The sequence below is a fragment of the Saccopteryx leptura genome, chromosome 11 (genome assembly GCF_036850995.1).
Source record: "Saccopteryx leptura isolate mSacLep1 chromosome 11, mSacLep1_pri_phased_curated, whole genome shotgun sequence".
Lineage (NCBI taxonomy): Eukaryota > Metazoa > Chordata > Mammalia > Chiroptera > Emballonuridae > Saccopteryx > Saccopteryx leptura.
In genome coordinates, this window is record NC_089513.1 from 22777368 (window position 1) to 22789570 (window position 12203).

The 12203-nt window shown below is 47.8% G+C and overlaps 1 protein-coding gene across 2 annotated transcripts in view; it reads left to right on the forward strand.

The window, feature by feature from the left end:
• Positions 1-12203, forward strand: part of LOXHD1 (lipoxygenase homology PLAT domains 1) — a 140928-nt gene that overhangs the window by 46193 nt on the left and 82532 nt on the right. For both annotated transcript variants that reach the window (XM_066352890.1, XM_066352891.1), the window contains exons 7-12: positions 3033-3156; positions 5486-5736; positions 6853-6988; positions 7512-7672; positions 8679-8765; positions 9189-9324. In XM_066352890.1, coding sequence (XP_066208987.1) covers positions 3033-3156; positions 5486-5736; positions 6853-6988; positions 7512-7672; positions 8679-8765; positions 9189-9324 — 895 coding nt within the window. The remainder of the gene's footprint in view (positions 1-3032; positions 3157-5485; positions 5737-6852; positions 6989-7511; positions 7673-8678; positions 8766-9188; positions 9325-12203) is intronic.

The window sequence follows — 12203 nt, forward strand, 5'->3', positions numbered from 1 at the left end:
GAACCACCTGAAGAGATGTGACCCCTGCTTCATCTCTTGTTCCTCTTGTCCGAAGGTAGTTTGTCCTTCTTTGCTTTTTGTGTCCAATGGTCTTGCCTTGTGACTCTGCTGTGTCCCTGTTGTTGTAGAACACAGGGGTGTGACTGTGGACAGGCCCCTTCTCCGCTGCCATCTCACCTCGAGGGGCTCGTGACCCCCCTAGTCTCCCTCTCAGCTCGCGGAAGGCCAGCATGTCTGTGGGCTGGTCTGCAGTCTGCGGGTGGGGAGTATTCCTCTGGGAGAAAACAGCTCTTTTAAAAAATTATTAGATCATTGCTTTAGTCTGGCACATGTACGTACTCTCTCTCTCTCTCTCTCTCTCTCTCTCTCTCTCTTTCTCTCTCTCTCCAGGTGTACACTTCTATCATTCATGGTTAAAGGTACTTCTGTTTCTTCCGTCTTACTTTGCAATTGTCTCTGCCACAGCAACAGAGTCCATGAACCAGTGGCCTAGAGGGAGCACCACTGCCTTCTGTTAGCAAAAAACACATCTTGAGTTCTTTAAGGGAACTCCATGAAAACCCAGAGTTGTCTGGGCAACTTGTGAGCAGAAGTGGAAAAACTGCTCACATCTCCCTTGGAAGGGACCCTTAGTAATGCCCCTTTAAGCAACAGGGGGTGTGGCATAGCCAGGACCCACATCAGCAGAGGCCAGAATGCCCTTGGGAGAACCTCTGCCCTGTCCTTCCCACACAGTCTCTGTGCCTGAGTGACTGAGTCGGTCGGGTCCTTCCTCGTCTACTTCTTTGCCCCTTCCCACTGTACCCATCACCATTTGCTACTAGACATGTTCCAAAATGTCCTGGCCTCCTGGAGCCGGCCTCCTCCAGCCTTGTCTTGCTGGCTTTGGGACTAAGAGATGTCATTAAAAAAAATTGTCTCCAAGCCCTGGCCGGTTGGCTCATGGTAGAGCGTCGGCCTGGCGTGCAGAAGTCCCGGGTTTGATTCCCGGCCAGGGCACAGAGGAGAAGCACCCATCTGCTTCTCCACCCCTCCCCCTCTCCTTCCTCTCTGTCTCTCTCTTCCCCTCCCGCAGCCAAGGCTCCATTGGAGCAAAAGATGGCCCGGGCGCTGGGGATGGCTTATTGGCCTCTGCCTCAGGTGCTAGAATGGCTCTGGTTACAACAGAACGAAGCCCCAGATGGGCAGAGCATCGCCCCCTGGTAGGCATGCCGGGTGGATCCTGGTCGGGTGCATGTGGGAGTCTGTCTGACTGCCTCCCCGTTTCCGGCTTCAGAAAAATACAAAAAAAAAAAAAAATTGTCTCCATATTTCAGTATGCATCTGGAAAGTTTCTAGAACTGTTCATGGACTTCCGTACTTTCTGCACCAGGATTTAAGTGGTCATGTTCGCTCTTGGCCTTTCTTTGTGTTTCGGTACTTTGGAAAATCTAATTTTTAGAGTCTTGGTTGTTATTTGAATATTCTTTCCTTTGCGCTCCAACTGTGCAAGCTAGTTCCATCCTATGGAGGTATTTAATGGTACAGATTTTATTTCTCAGATTAGCTAAACGTCTCCAGTCAGGAGTTGCTAACAGACACTGGCCATTTGACGGCCCTCTACCGGCGACATCTCTGTGAGGTGTGCGGGTGTTTCCCTCGCTTTTCAGACCGTGGCTGGCACACTAGTCTGTGAACATTTAAAGACAGAGATGGTGAATCTGTGTATTTAGATTTATTAGTAGTCTTGACAGCTTATCTGATAAACTGAGTCCTGTCTTTCTTTACCTTGCCTTTCCAACTTTGTGAGAGTCAGTAAAGGGGTTAGGAGGCAGGCTGACACCTGGCTCAGACCCTTGTTCAGTGACTCACCTATCTACCCCCCAACCTGGGAGATAAAAGCCATGACAACGCACTGATTGATTTGTTGGGAGAGGCTGGACTTCCATGGCAGAAGCCCCTGTGGGCAGAGCCACGGTGGTCTGCAGGCACTCGGCCTCAAAAGTACAGACATTCAATCAAATCAGCAGGGTGACTTCTACCAACCAAACTCACAAGGGACTAATTATAAACCAAGGCCAGAATGCTGACTTATCTGAGGACAGAAACCTGATGGGATGGCTGGTTCTAGTCACTGGCTCAGGCCACTGTCTCCTCTGTGGTGGGCGACATCTTCAGGAGCCTAGTGCTTAGCCTGGAAGGTTCTTTGATGGACACAGGATTATAACAAGGTGAGAGGCCTTTGGGCAGCCTTGTGCATGCCCTGTTCCTGCACTTCAGACAGTTGGATATTAGGAAGTGAGTTTTCATTGGAAATCAGAGCTCCCTGCTCTTGGGCAGTTTTGGGAACACCTGGACAGACATTTTTATTTTCCAACTCTTGTCTGTCTCCAGATCTATGCCTGCTCTATGACTGAAGGACACATTTTAGTTATTAACAGTTCTGCTTTTGTTAGAGTGAATTTTCAGCTTGTTCTTCCCAGGACATTTTGGGAGGGGCCCTCAGCTCCTTAGTAATCTCTAGAAGATGCCTATCTCAGCCTCGCTAGCCCAGCAGGCAGCTTCATTGATGGCTGGTTCCACTGGCCATGCTGTCAGTGGCTGAGATTTTCTGGCCTGATCATCAGACCCTGCGGTTCCAGGTGCCTGATTTGATGTTTACAGTTCCCTTTGCATAGCCTCTGCTTCTCACTGAGGTTAAAATCCCAACCATCATCAGATAAAGAAGGTGATGATCTTGCTGTCTGCAAATTTAAGCTTCCAGTTCCCACACCCCAGTCTCGCAGGGCACATCCTGCCAAGGGTTCAATGTGATCTGCCGCAGAGGAGGGAACAGTGGCTATGTATTTCAAGTAGGGGGTAATTGCCAGGCATCCTTGTGTGACTCTCAATGTTTTGTAAGGTTTCCCAGGCAAGAGTTGTGTCCTTGAGATGAGTTTTCTGTGGGCCATTAAGAAGATGAGAGTGTGTTCTTAGAATATGCTCAAGGGAGGATTGGATTACCAGGTGCATCCTCAATGACACTTAACATGCCTTCCCTATCTCGTTCTTAGATTATCATTGAAGATATTGGGAACAAAAGAAAATACGACTTTCCTCTTAACCGCTGGCTGGCCTTGGATGAAGATGATGGCAAAATCCAAAGGGACATCTTAGCAGGTGGAGCTGAGACCACAGGTAGACCTGAAGAAAGAGGGGGCCCATTGACTGATATTTCACTTTCTGCTGAGGCTCACTGTTCTCAGCTGTGGACCTGGAGGTCTGCAATCAAGTGGGAGCCAATTGTGTCTTCAGGCAACATTCTTCCTGCTGCTGAAAGTGTTCTGTTCTCTGGGGTGGGGTCTGGGGCTCTGCTGGTGCCAGAGGAGATGAGGAGAAGCCCCGAGCAGACACTAACTGCCCAGGGCAATGAGGTCATCCATGGGATGAAGCCAGAGCTCCCTATATATGTGGGCATTTATGAGGACATTGTTTTACTCTTAAATCCTCCTAACATTGAGTGCTTACTCTATGCCAACCCCCTGCTAAGCACCTAAACCCGTTCCCTCTCCTCTAAGCCTCACAGTGACCCTGTAATACAGGAACTGTTATTGTTCTCAGTTCACAGGTGAGGACATTAAGTCACCTAGAAGTTAAAAGACCTGCCCAAGGCCTCAAGTTGGTAACCAACAGATCCAGGATTAGGTCTGCCTCCTGAACCTCCACGCTGTGTGACTTGCATGGAAAACCCGCAACTCCCAGCATGGAAGTTTATGGAAATTCCAGAAAGTCTATGTTAAATGAATGCACGTCTGAGAATGTGCTCTGCTGCAGAAGCTGCCATGGCTCCCACTGCACAGAGAGTCAGTCTGGGTTCTGGGGTGCAGGAGGCAGTTTGGCTCCAGTCCACCATTTCAGCAGGGTCTTTCAGGACCTTCTCCCACCACCTCAGCACACCCTCTGTCTCTCTCCATCTCATTTGCATACCTTTTACTCTTTCCTGCACCTGTACCCTCTTCTCATTCTCCCCACCTCATTCATCCACATGCACGACCCCCGCCCTCTTTGCCGCTTGCCTTATTCTTATTTCTCTCTCTATCTTTGGGACAGGGCTTCTTCTCAGTCTGGAATGCTATTCCTTTTTGTGTTTCCCAAATTCCTGCTTCCTGTCCCTTCCTCTGAACCCCCCCCCCTTAGACAAGACAATTCCTTCTTCTTTTGTCCCAGACATTTTGGGCAGACCCTGATTGTTCTCATTCAGGACACCAAGAGCCCTTTGGCTTCAGCACTGCAGCACCTTGGCCTGGCCCAACCTTCATTAGATGTGGCACAAGTCATCTGTAACTAGAGTTAGCAAATTAGTAATTTCAAAACATACACTGGAATGGATTCAACACAACCCTTTAGCACGGTACCATTATTTGCCTCAGTGGTAGTGGAAAGGGAGAAATGGCCGTCAGAGGCTGGGAGCACTGAAGACCCAAGCCACGGGAGTATGTCTTGTGCGAGAACACCCTCTGTCTGTGTTTGGGAGAATAAAGCTGAAGATACACTCTTGTACGGCTGTGGCCATTTCTTTTTATCCTCATATTTTTTCAATGCCTGGCATATAATAAGCACTCAATAAGAGTTTGTTGAACAGAGGAAGGTGTAAATGTATGAATGAATAACACATCTGTGTAGTTGCACATGCTAGCTCCCGCAGAAGTTTGGGATTTTTATTTCTCTGGGTCAGAGGTGAAGGTCAGAGGTGAGGTAGGGTCAGGGTTGTGAGGGTAATTAACAAGGACTAATGAGCCATTGCCTTAGACTCTGGGACAGAATGAATGAATGAGCCAGACCGTAGCAGAGTTTCCGGTCCAGTTGCCTGTCTTCGGTGTTTTCTCTTACTCTGCCCCATCTGAGAGTTGAGTCCTCCCTTGCAGCTCTTCCCCAGAACCCCACGTCCTCACATTGCCTCCTGACTGACCAGAACCCCACAACGTTCTCTTCCTCTTCCAGTCTCCCCTCGCCCCACCACACCAGCAAGTGAAGGAGGACATTAGTGCCCTCTATTAAAAGTTATATTTTTAAGTTATGAGCAAAAGAGCAAACTAAATGAATCAGATAGCCCTGAATATAAATCTCTATTAATGGAGTTGACTATTACAATTAAATTAGACATAACAGAATTCATCCGGCAGCTATTAATAATATGCACATGATAATTAACATTAATAATAAGTACTATTCTTAGCTAATGCAAGTTCCTCCTTCTCTTTGTTAGTTTCCTGTGATCAGGGCTGGCAGCTTCCTGTAATAGTGCCTGTCATTTATTTCCAGATGCAGATACAGTGACACACAAACTCTAAAAAAGATAAAGTGAGGTCGAGAGGGGTACTGGGTGTCATCTGGGGGGGGGGCAAGGGGATTGAGGATGTATGGAAGAGGGCGGCATAAGCAGGTGGAGGCAGGTGGGGAAAGGTGGCGTGTTACTGTGATCAGCTGGCTCTGAACCCTCTCATTTACCCTCTTGTTTCCACACCAGCTATCTCCTACATTGTCACCATCTTCACTGGGGATCTTCGAGGGGCTGGAACCAAATCCAAAATCTACATGGTCATGTATGGGGCCAGAGGGAATAAGAACAGTGGGAAAATCTTCCTGGAGGGCGGCGCGTTTGGCCGTGCCCGCACCGACATCTTCCACATCGAGCTGGCTGTCCTCCTCAGCCCCCTGAGTCGCGTCTCCATCGGGCATGGCAACATTGGCTCCAACAGAGGCTGGCACTGTGAGAAGGTAAGGGTGCTCCTGGGAGGGCCCTGCCCTGATGCTACCCCCTTTCTCCGACTTGCAAATACAAACTCGAACCTGCTTCCTCCTTCTTTTGGATCAGTATCAGAGCACATGAGCAGCCCCTTTCACTGGCCGTTGTGGATGGCAGCATGCCCAGCCTCTTGTCCTGCTGATGGCCAGGGACGGGGGCTGTTCTGTGCATGCATCCCAGGGCCAGACCAGGGAAGGGCATCAGCTGGGCCCAGTCGGTGGTTATGAACTCTCCTGATTACCGGTGTGATGTTTTGCTTCAGTTTATATATCTCTTAACAAGTATTTTAAAATAGACATGTTTGTACTAAGGGGTACTTAAGCATTAAAAAACATACATAGCAAAAGTGAGGTATAGAGAATAAAAAAACAAAAGTCAGCTGTCTACCACCCAACTTAAGAAACAGAATATTCCCACTGCTCTTAAAACTCTTTTGTGTCCTTCCCCGATTATATAATTGTCTCTCTCTTTAAAGGCACACACTATTATGAATTTTTTCTAAGTGTATGCTGAAAGAAGATTTTATAGTGTTCCAGGCGTGTTTCTTTGGACATCTATAATGTCAGTGACCAAGGCTAGAGAGAGTTCCTTGTTTGTTCTAAACCCATGAGTTTGGAATGCAGGTTGAGATGGAGAGGGTGTCGAAGAGAAAGTTGAATGAGGCACAAGTGCAGAAAAGGGCAGTTAGTTTTTGAATTAAATTCCAGACATTAATTATCTTTTATTGGCCCTTTCTTAAAGACAAATATTAGAAACTCATATATTATCCTAGCTAATTTGGTTCAGATGGAGATTTTATGATGCTCATAAAGAAATATGGTGCTCAAAGAAGTGATTGTGTATAGAGGAAAAGGTTTGAGATTTGGGCTGGTAAATTGGAGGATGGGTGAGACCTATTTGTGAAGACTTCTTAAAGGAGGTATTTCTTGATCAAAATTTAATGAGACAGGCAATGGGAAGAAAGCGCCATTCCATACGAGTCCGAATGCAAATGACCCTTAGGGTGGGGCCGAGGGGGCTGCTGAGCATTGCAAGGAGGTCCCAACCAGAGGACATGCTGTGGAGACTCCTGTGGTCTGCCCCCCCAGGTGGTGATTCTGTGCCCCTATACTGGCATCCAACAGACCTTCCCCTGCAGCAACTGGCTGGATGAGAAGAAGGCGGATGGGCTGATAGAGAGGCAGCTCTACGAGATGGTGTCTCTCAGGAAGAAGAGGCTGAAAAGTAGGTAGAGGGGACCCAGAGCCTGATGGCCTCCCAGATAGGGTCAGGAAGGGCAGGATGTCTGACCCCTGGGCCAGGGCTCAGGAGGGTCTACTCTGCTTCTCCATTCTCCTTTGGAAAGGAAGAAAAAGCCCTGCCCCCAGAGAACTTAATTCTCCAAGGTCTAGGCCATACACCTGGCACCAAGACTGATATTCCAGTGTCCACAAGTTGACAGCTAGCTATGATGGGCTAGATGTTAAACTGACTAGCTCTACACAGGGCATTCTGAATGGGTGATTCTTATCTTTCTAACATGCTTTTTCCTTTAAAAGGAATACTAGGTACCCTCTTTCAAATCACAACATATCCTTGGCTTCTTAAAATTGGCACTTGTTTTAATGGGCTTCTGAAGGTGGGACACACCTATATATAACCTGTGCTTCAGTCTTGATCACCTTTGATCTGTTCCTCTTCCCCACTGGTATCATGAACATCTCTTCACTTACTAAAATTTTTGGTGCGACTTGACCTGTCTCTGCAGAATTCTCTTGGTCCCTGTGGGTCTTGACGACTGACTTGAAGAAAGCTGGCACCAACACCCCCATCTTCATCCAGATTTATGGGAAGAAAGGACGGACAGATGAGATTCTCCTGAACCCTAACAACAAGTGGTTAAGACCAGGCATATTCGAGAAGTTCAGGGTAGGAGAGAAGAGTGACAGGGTGGGAGGGAGGAAGGAGGAAGGGGCGGATGAGGTATTTGTCATAGGATTCTGGTTTTCTGAGCCAGGGTGGATGGAGTGTGAAGACAAAAAAGTACAATGGAGACTTCATGTCCTTATAAGGAATGCCACATTTGATCAATAGGTAATGTAATAAATGGGACAGGGTATAGCTCTGGTCCTTCATCTGAATCAGACAGCCCAGAACCAAGCCTGGGTTGAAGAAGAAGTATGGAATGGGTGTGAGCGTCTGGGAGCCTAGCCACTTGGGAGATCACTGTAGCCCAGATACCCTCAACCCAGGGAGTGTCAAACGGCCCCATTTGGACAGTTTGTCCAGATGACAGAGAGTGACAAGTAAATTTAAGGGAAAGTGTACATTTTTAGAAGACTTTAAAAAAGAAACTCACTCTAAGGCCAGGCGTGTTTTGCCAACAGAAGTGCGGCTCTGACCTTTAGGTAAGAATAATTTGTAATTTGCTGCTTGCTGCTCAGAGCACCCCGCCGGTGCCTCTATTATCCCATTCAGTTCATTGCTCTTTCTGTATTTGTCTTCCTGGCTAGACTGCAAGCCCCTGGGGAAAGGGCATGGCTACTGTATTGATCTTTTTGTCTGTTTCAATGCCCAGCAGAGCTCTGGGGCTATGGGCTTGTACTAATTTGCAGGGCTGTCCTATGGATTTTGTTACTGGAAGTTTATTGCTTGGAAGATTTTCTTTAGTCTGGATCTTTCTGTGGGTCAGTTATTTTTGTTCGATTTCACCAGCTCAGACTGAATGCTAGCTCTACATGGCTATCTCGCCCTCACATGCCACTGGATACAGGGCATGAGAGGAGACAGTACATGGGGGTGGCTTGAAGCGAACCCATCCTCATTGCTAAAGAAACAGCCCAAAGTGGGTGCCCTCCTGGCAGAGGGTCAACTGTGAGGATAAACACATTTCATTTGGTTGTGCCCACTCACACCTTGTTATTTCTCACCATAGTATGAGCTTCCAGATCTTGGCAGGTTTTATAAGATCCGGGCATGGCATGATAGAATGAGTCCTGGTTCTGGATGGCATTTGGAAAAGGTGAGATGCATCATCTTAGGGGTTGGGGAGTGGTTGGGAGAGGAGCCAGAATGGTCCCTTTCTAATGAGCCTGTCACATAAGTTTGCATTGTATTTATGTGGAGTGAGGGTGGGAAAGGGTTATAGTGAGAGATGAATTTGGACACAGGACACAGGGACTTCCTGATGGGGAGTGGACTTCCAAAGTAGACTAAGAAAATGCTCAGATGTTCAGTTTTGACTACATTCTGCCCCAGCACCTGGCTACTAGGCAGTTCTCGGGATACTGGAGGGATAAGAATTACGGTGGCACTCTGCCTTCCACAAGAGTCATCTCCAGGGAATGGCCTTGGCCTCCTTGAGAGCAGAGAGCAGAACGAGGACCACAGGGCATGGGCGAACATCTTTGGCACACCCGTTGCTCAACCCCAGACTTCATTCCAGATGACCTTGATGAACACCCTGACCAAGGACAAATATAACTTCATCTGCAATCGCTGGCTGGATGCCAACGAGGATGACAATGAGGTCGTGAGGGAAATGACCGCAGAGGGCCCGGCAGTGCGGAGGATCATGGGCAGTAAGTGCTCCCCAGCTCTCCACCCTGGGGGGGGGCAAGGGAACCTCTACTTTGTGTGCCAGTGGGGGGTCCAGGCAGCGAGCTGGCAGTCCTGTCCACTGTGTGTGGCCGGGCTCCCTATGAACGCCAGGGTGGCTTTAGAGGTCCGGCTTCAGGACCATCCTGAAGAAGCCATCTCCACGGCGTGACGCCAGAGCTCTGTGATGGTGGGTGTGAGGCTGAAGAAGCCATCTCCATGGCGTGACGCCAGAGCTCTGTGATGGTGGGTGTGAGGCTGAAGAAGCCATCTCCATGGCGTGACGCCAGAGCTCTGTGATGGTGGGTGTGGGGCTGAAGAAGCCATCTCCATGGCGTGACGCCAGAGCTCTGTGATGGTGGGTGTGGGGGTGGAGGGAGATCCTTCAGGTTGGTTCTGAGAGGTTGAGTAGGATCTTCACTGAACAATATTTCTCTAGAGTGTCTCTGAAATGAAAGGAAATATCTTCTTCAACTTACAAGATGCACTCCGAGATGGAAGGCTGAATCTGGTATCCATGTTTAGCAGCTCCTGATGGGTCCTCTATTTCTTTTTTTTGGGGGGGGAGACAGAGAGAGGGACAGATAGGGACAGACAGAGAGGAGGGGAGAGAGATGAGAAACATCAATTCTTCGTTGCAGTTCCTTAGTTGTTCATTGATTGCTTTTTCATATGTGCCTTGACTGGGGGGCTACAGCAGACCAAGTGACCCCTTGCTCAAGCCAGCGACCTTGGGTCCAAGCTAGTGAGCTTTGCTCAAACCGCGCTCAAGCTGGCGACCTCGGGGTCTCGAACCTGGGTTCTCCACATCCCATTCCGACACTCTATCCATTGTGCCACCACCTGGTCAGGCTGGGTCCTCTATTTCTATTCAAGACTGGTAGGAGAGGGATGAAGCAATCCGGAGTCCAGTATCCACATACAAAGGGTAAAGGGAGATCATTTTGCCTCCAGATGATAGCAGAAGAGTGCGGCAAATACTCAGCACATGTCCTGTCCTTTTCCTTGGCAGACATTACTGAATGATCACAGCAGCCTCTGCCATTGAGTCTGAAATGAGCTTCATAGCCACCAAATAGCACTCCATACAGACATGATCAATTGATCAGAATTGGCAGTTACGATGATTAACCTATTTGTTTATCCTCATGGTAGTCCTTAATTGGTTTGGTAGTAAGGTAATATTGCAAAATTATAAAGGGTTAAGAATATATAGACAACCATGCCGCTCATAGCTCCAGTAGCCCTTATAAATATTTTCATAGTGTCACTTCTCAGGCATTTACACATCAGTAGAAGCTCTCTATATATTTGTTGAAATAATTTGAACCGAGTTAAATATTTAAAAACATAGAAACCCCAAGCAGTAAATATCTAAAAAGAGATCAGCCAGTTTGTTAATCTAATTAGACAATGCTTGCAGTTAGCTCTATTTTACAGTTCTTCTTTTTATTTTTAATAAAATATATGGCTAATGAATATATGTGTTCAAGGGCCCTTAGACCAGCCTGATGCAGATAAGGAAACTGAGGAAGTTCTTGCCCTGATTCTCATTTAGTTAGAGACAAGAGTTAGACAGAGAACAAGGTCTCTTGCCTCCTGGGTCAGTGACTATACCCTGCCTTTCACATTCAGTAGTATTTTCCTGGAAATAAGGTAATGAGCTTTCTGTAAATAACATGTGACTCTGCCCCAAATTGGGACTCTTCTGTAATACGTAGCCCACCAAGTCAAAACCACATCTGCTCTCACCTCATCTGTCCCCTCTGTGTGCCAGAATCGAGCCCACAGATATGAACAGCTGGGGAGGGTGTCTCGGGACCTAACTGCTTTCTAACCCCTTCTCACCAGCTCTCCTGATTTCAGCCCCTCGCTCTCCATTTCCAGGTGCCCGTGCTGTCATTGCTGTGGGGTTGCTTCTTAGATTTTGTAACTGACAGCTCTGATGAATTCTCTCTGGTCTGTCGAGTCAGGGGTCCTCAGCCGTCGGCCTGCATTATCACCAAAGGGCTTGTCAAAACACAGAGAGCTGGGCCCCACCGGCAGAGTTTCTGAGCCATGGATCTGGGTGGGACCCAGGTTTTTGTCCATTGAACAGATTTCTAAGTGGTGCTGCTGCTGCTAGGAGGGACGGCTGTGCAGAGAAGCATTAACCACTTCTTTAGCTGTGCTCCAGCATCCAAAACGTTGTTGCTATTGTCTGTGCTTATCCCTGTCCCCTCGCTTGATTGGTGGAAACCTTTTTGTTTGGTTAAAAATTTTTGAAGAATCTGTACATTGTCATTTTAGTGAGGTTTTTTTCCCCCGAGGGAAATCTGCCATTTTGGCTTAGAATGATCAGAATATTCTTCACCTCCTTTGTATTTCGACCAAAGCATGACTGCTGTCCCCCAAATCCTGTTTTCCCTCATAAACGCTGGGTCAGCCGCAGGGCATTCCCCTGACTCTCCCTGCACGGTCGGACTTGAGGCTCAGACTTGCACAATGCTGCCTCGGCCCTAGCTCAGTCCCATTTTCTGTTGGCCTCTGGTCGCATTCCTCTCTTGCTGAAGGTGGTATAATGTGTCCCTTGGTCATTCTCTAGACCAGGGGTCCCCAAACTGTTTACACAGGGGGCCAGTTCACTGTCCCTCAGACCGTTGGAGGGCTGGACTATAAAAAAAACTATGAACAAATCCTTATGCACACTGCACATATCTTATTTTAAAGTAAAAAAACAAAACGGGAACAAATACAACATTTAAAATAAAGAACAAGTAAATTTAAATCAACAAACTGACCAGTATTTCAATGGGAACTATGCTCCTCTCACTGACCACCAATGAAAGAAGTGCCCCTTCCGGCAGTGCGGCGGGGGCCGGAT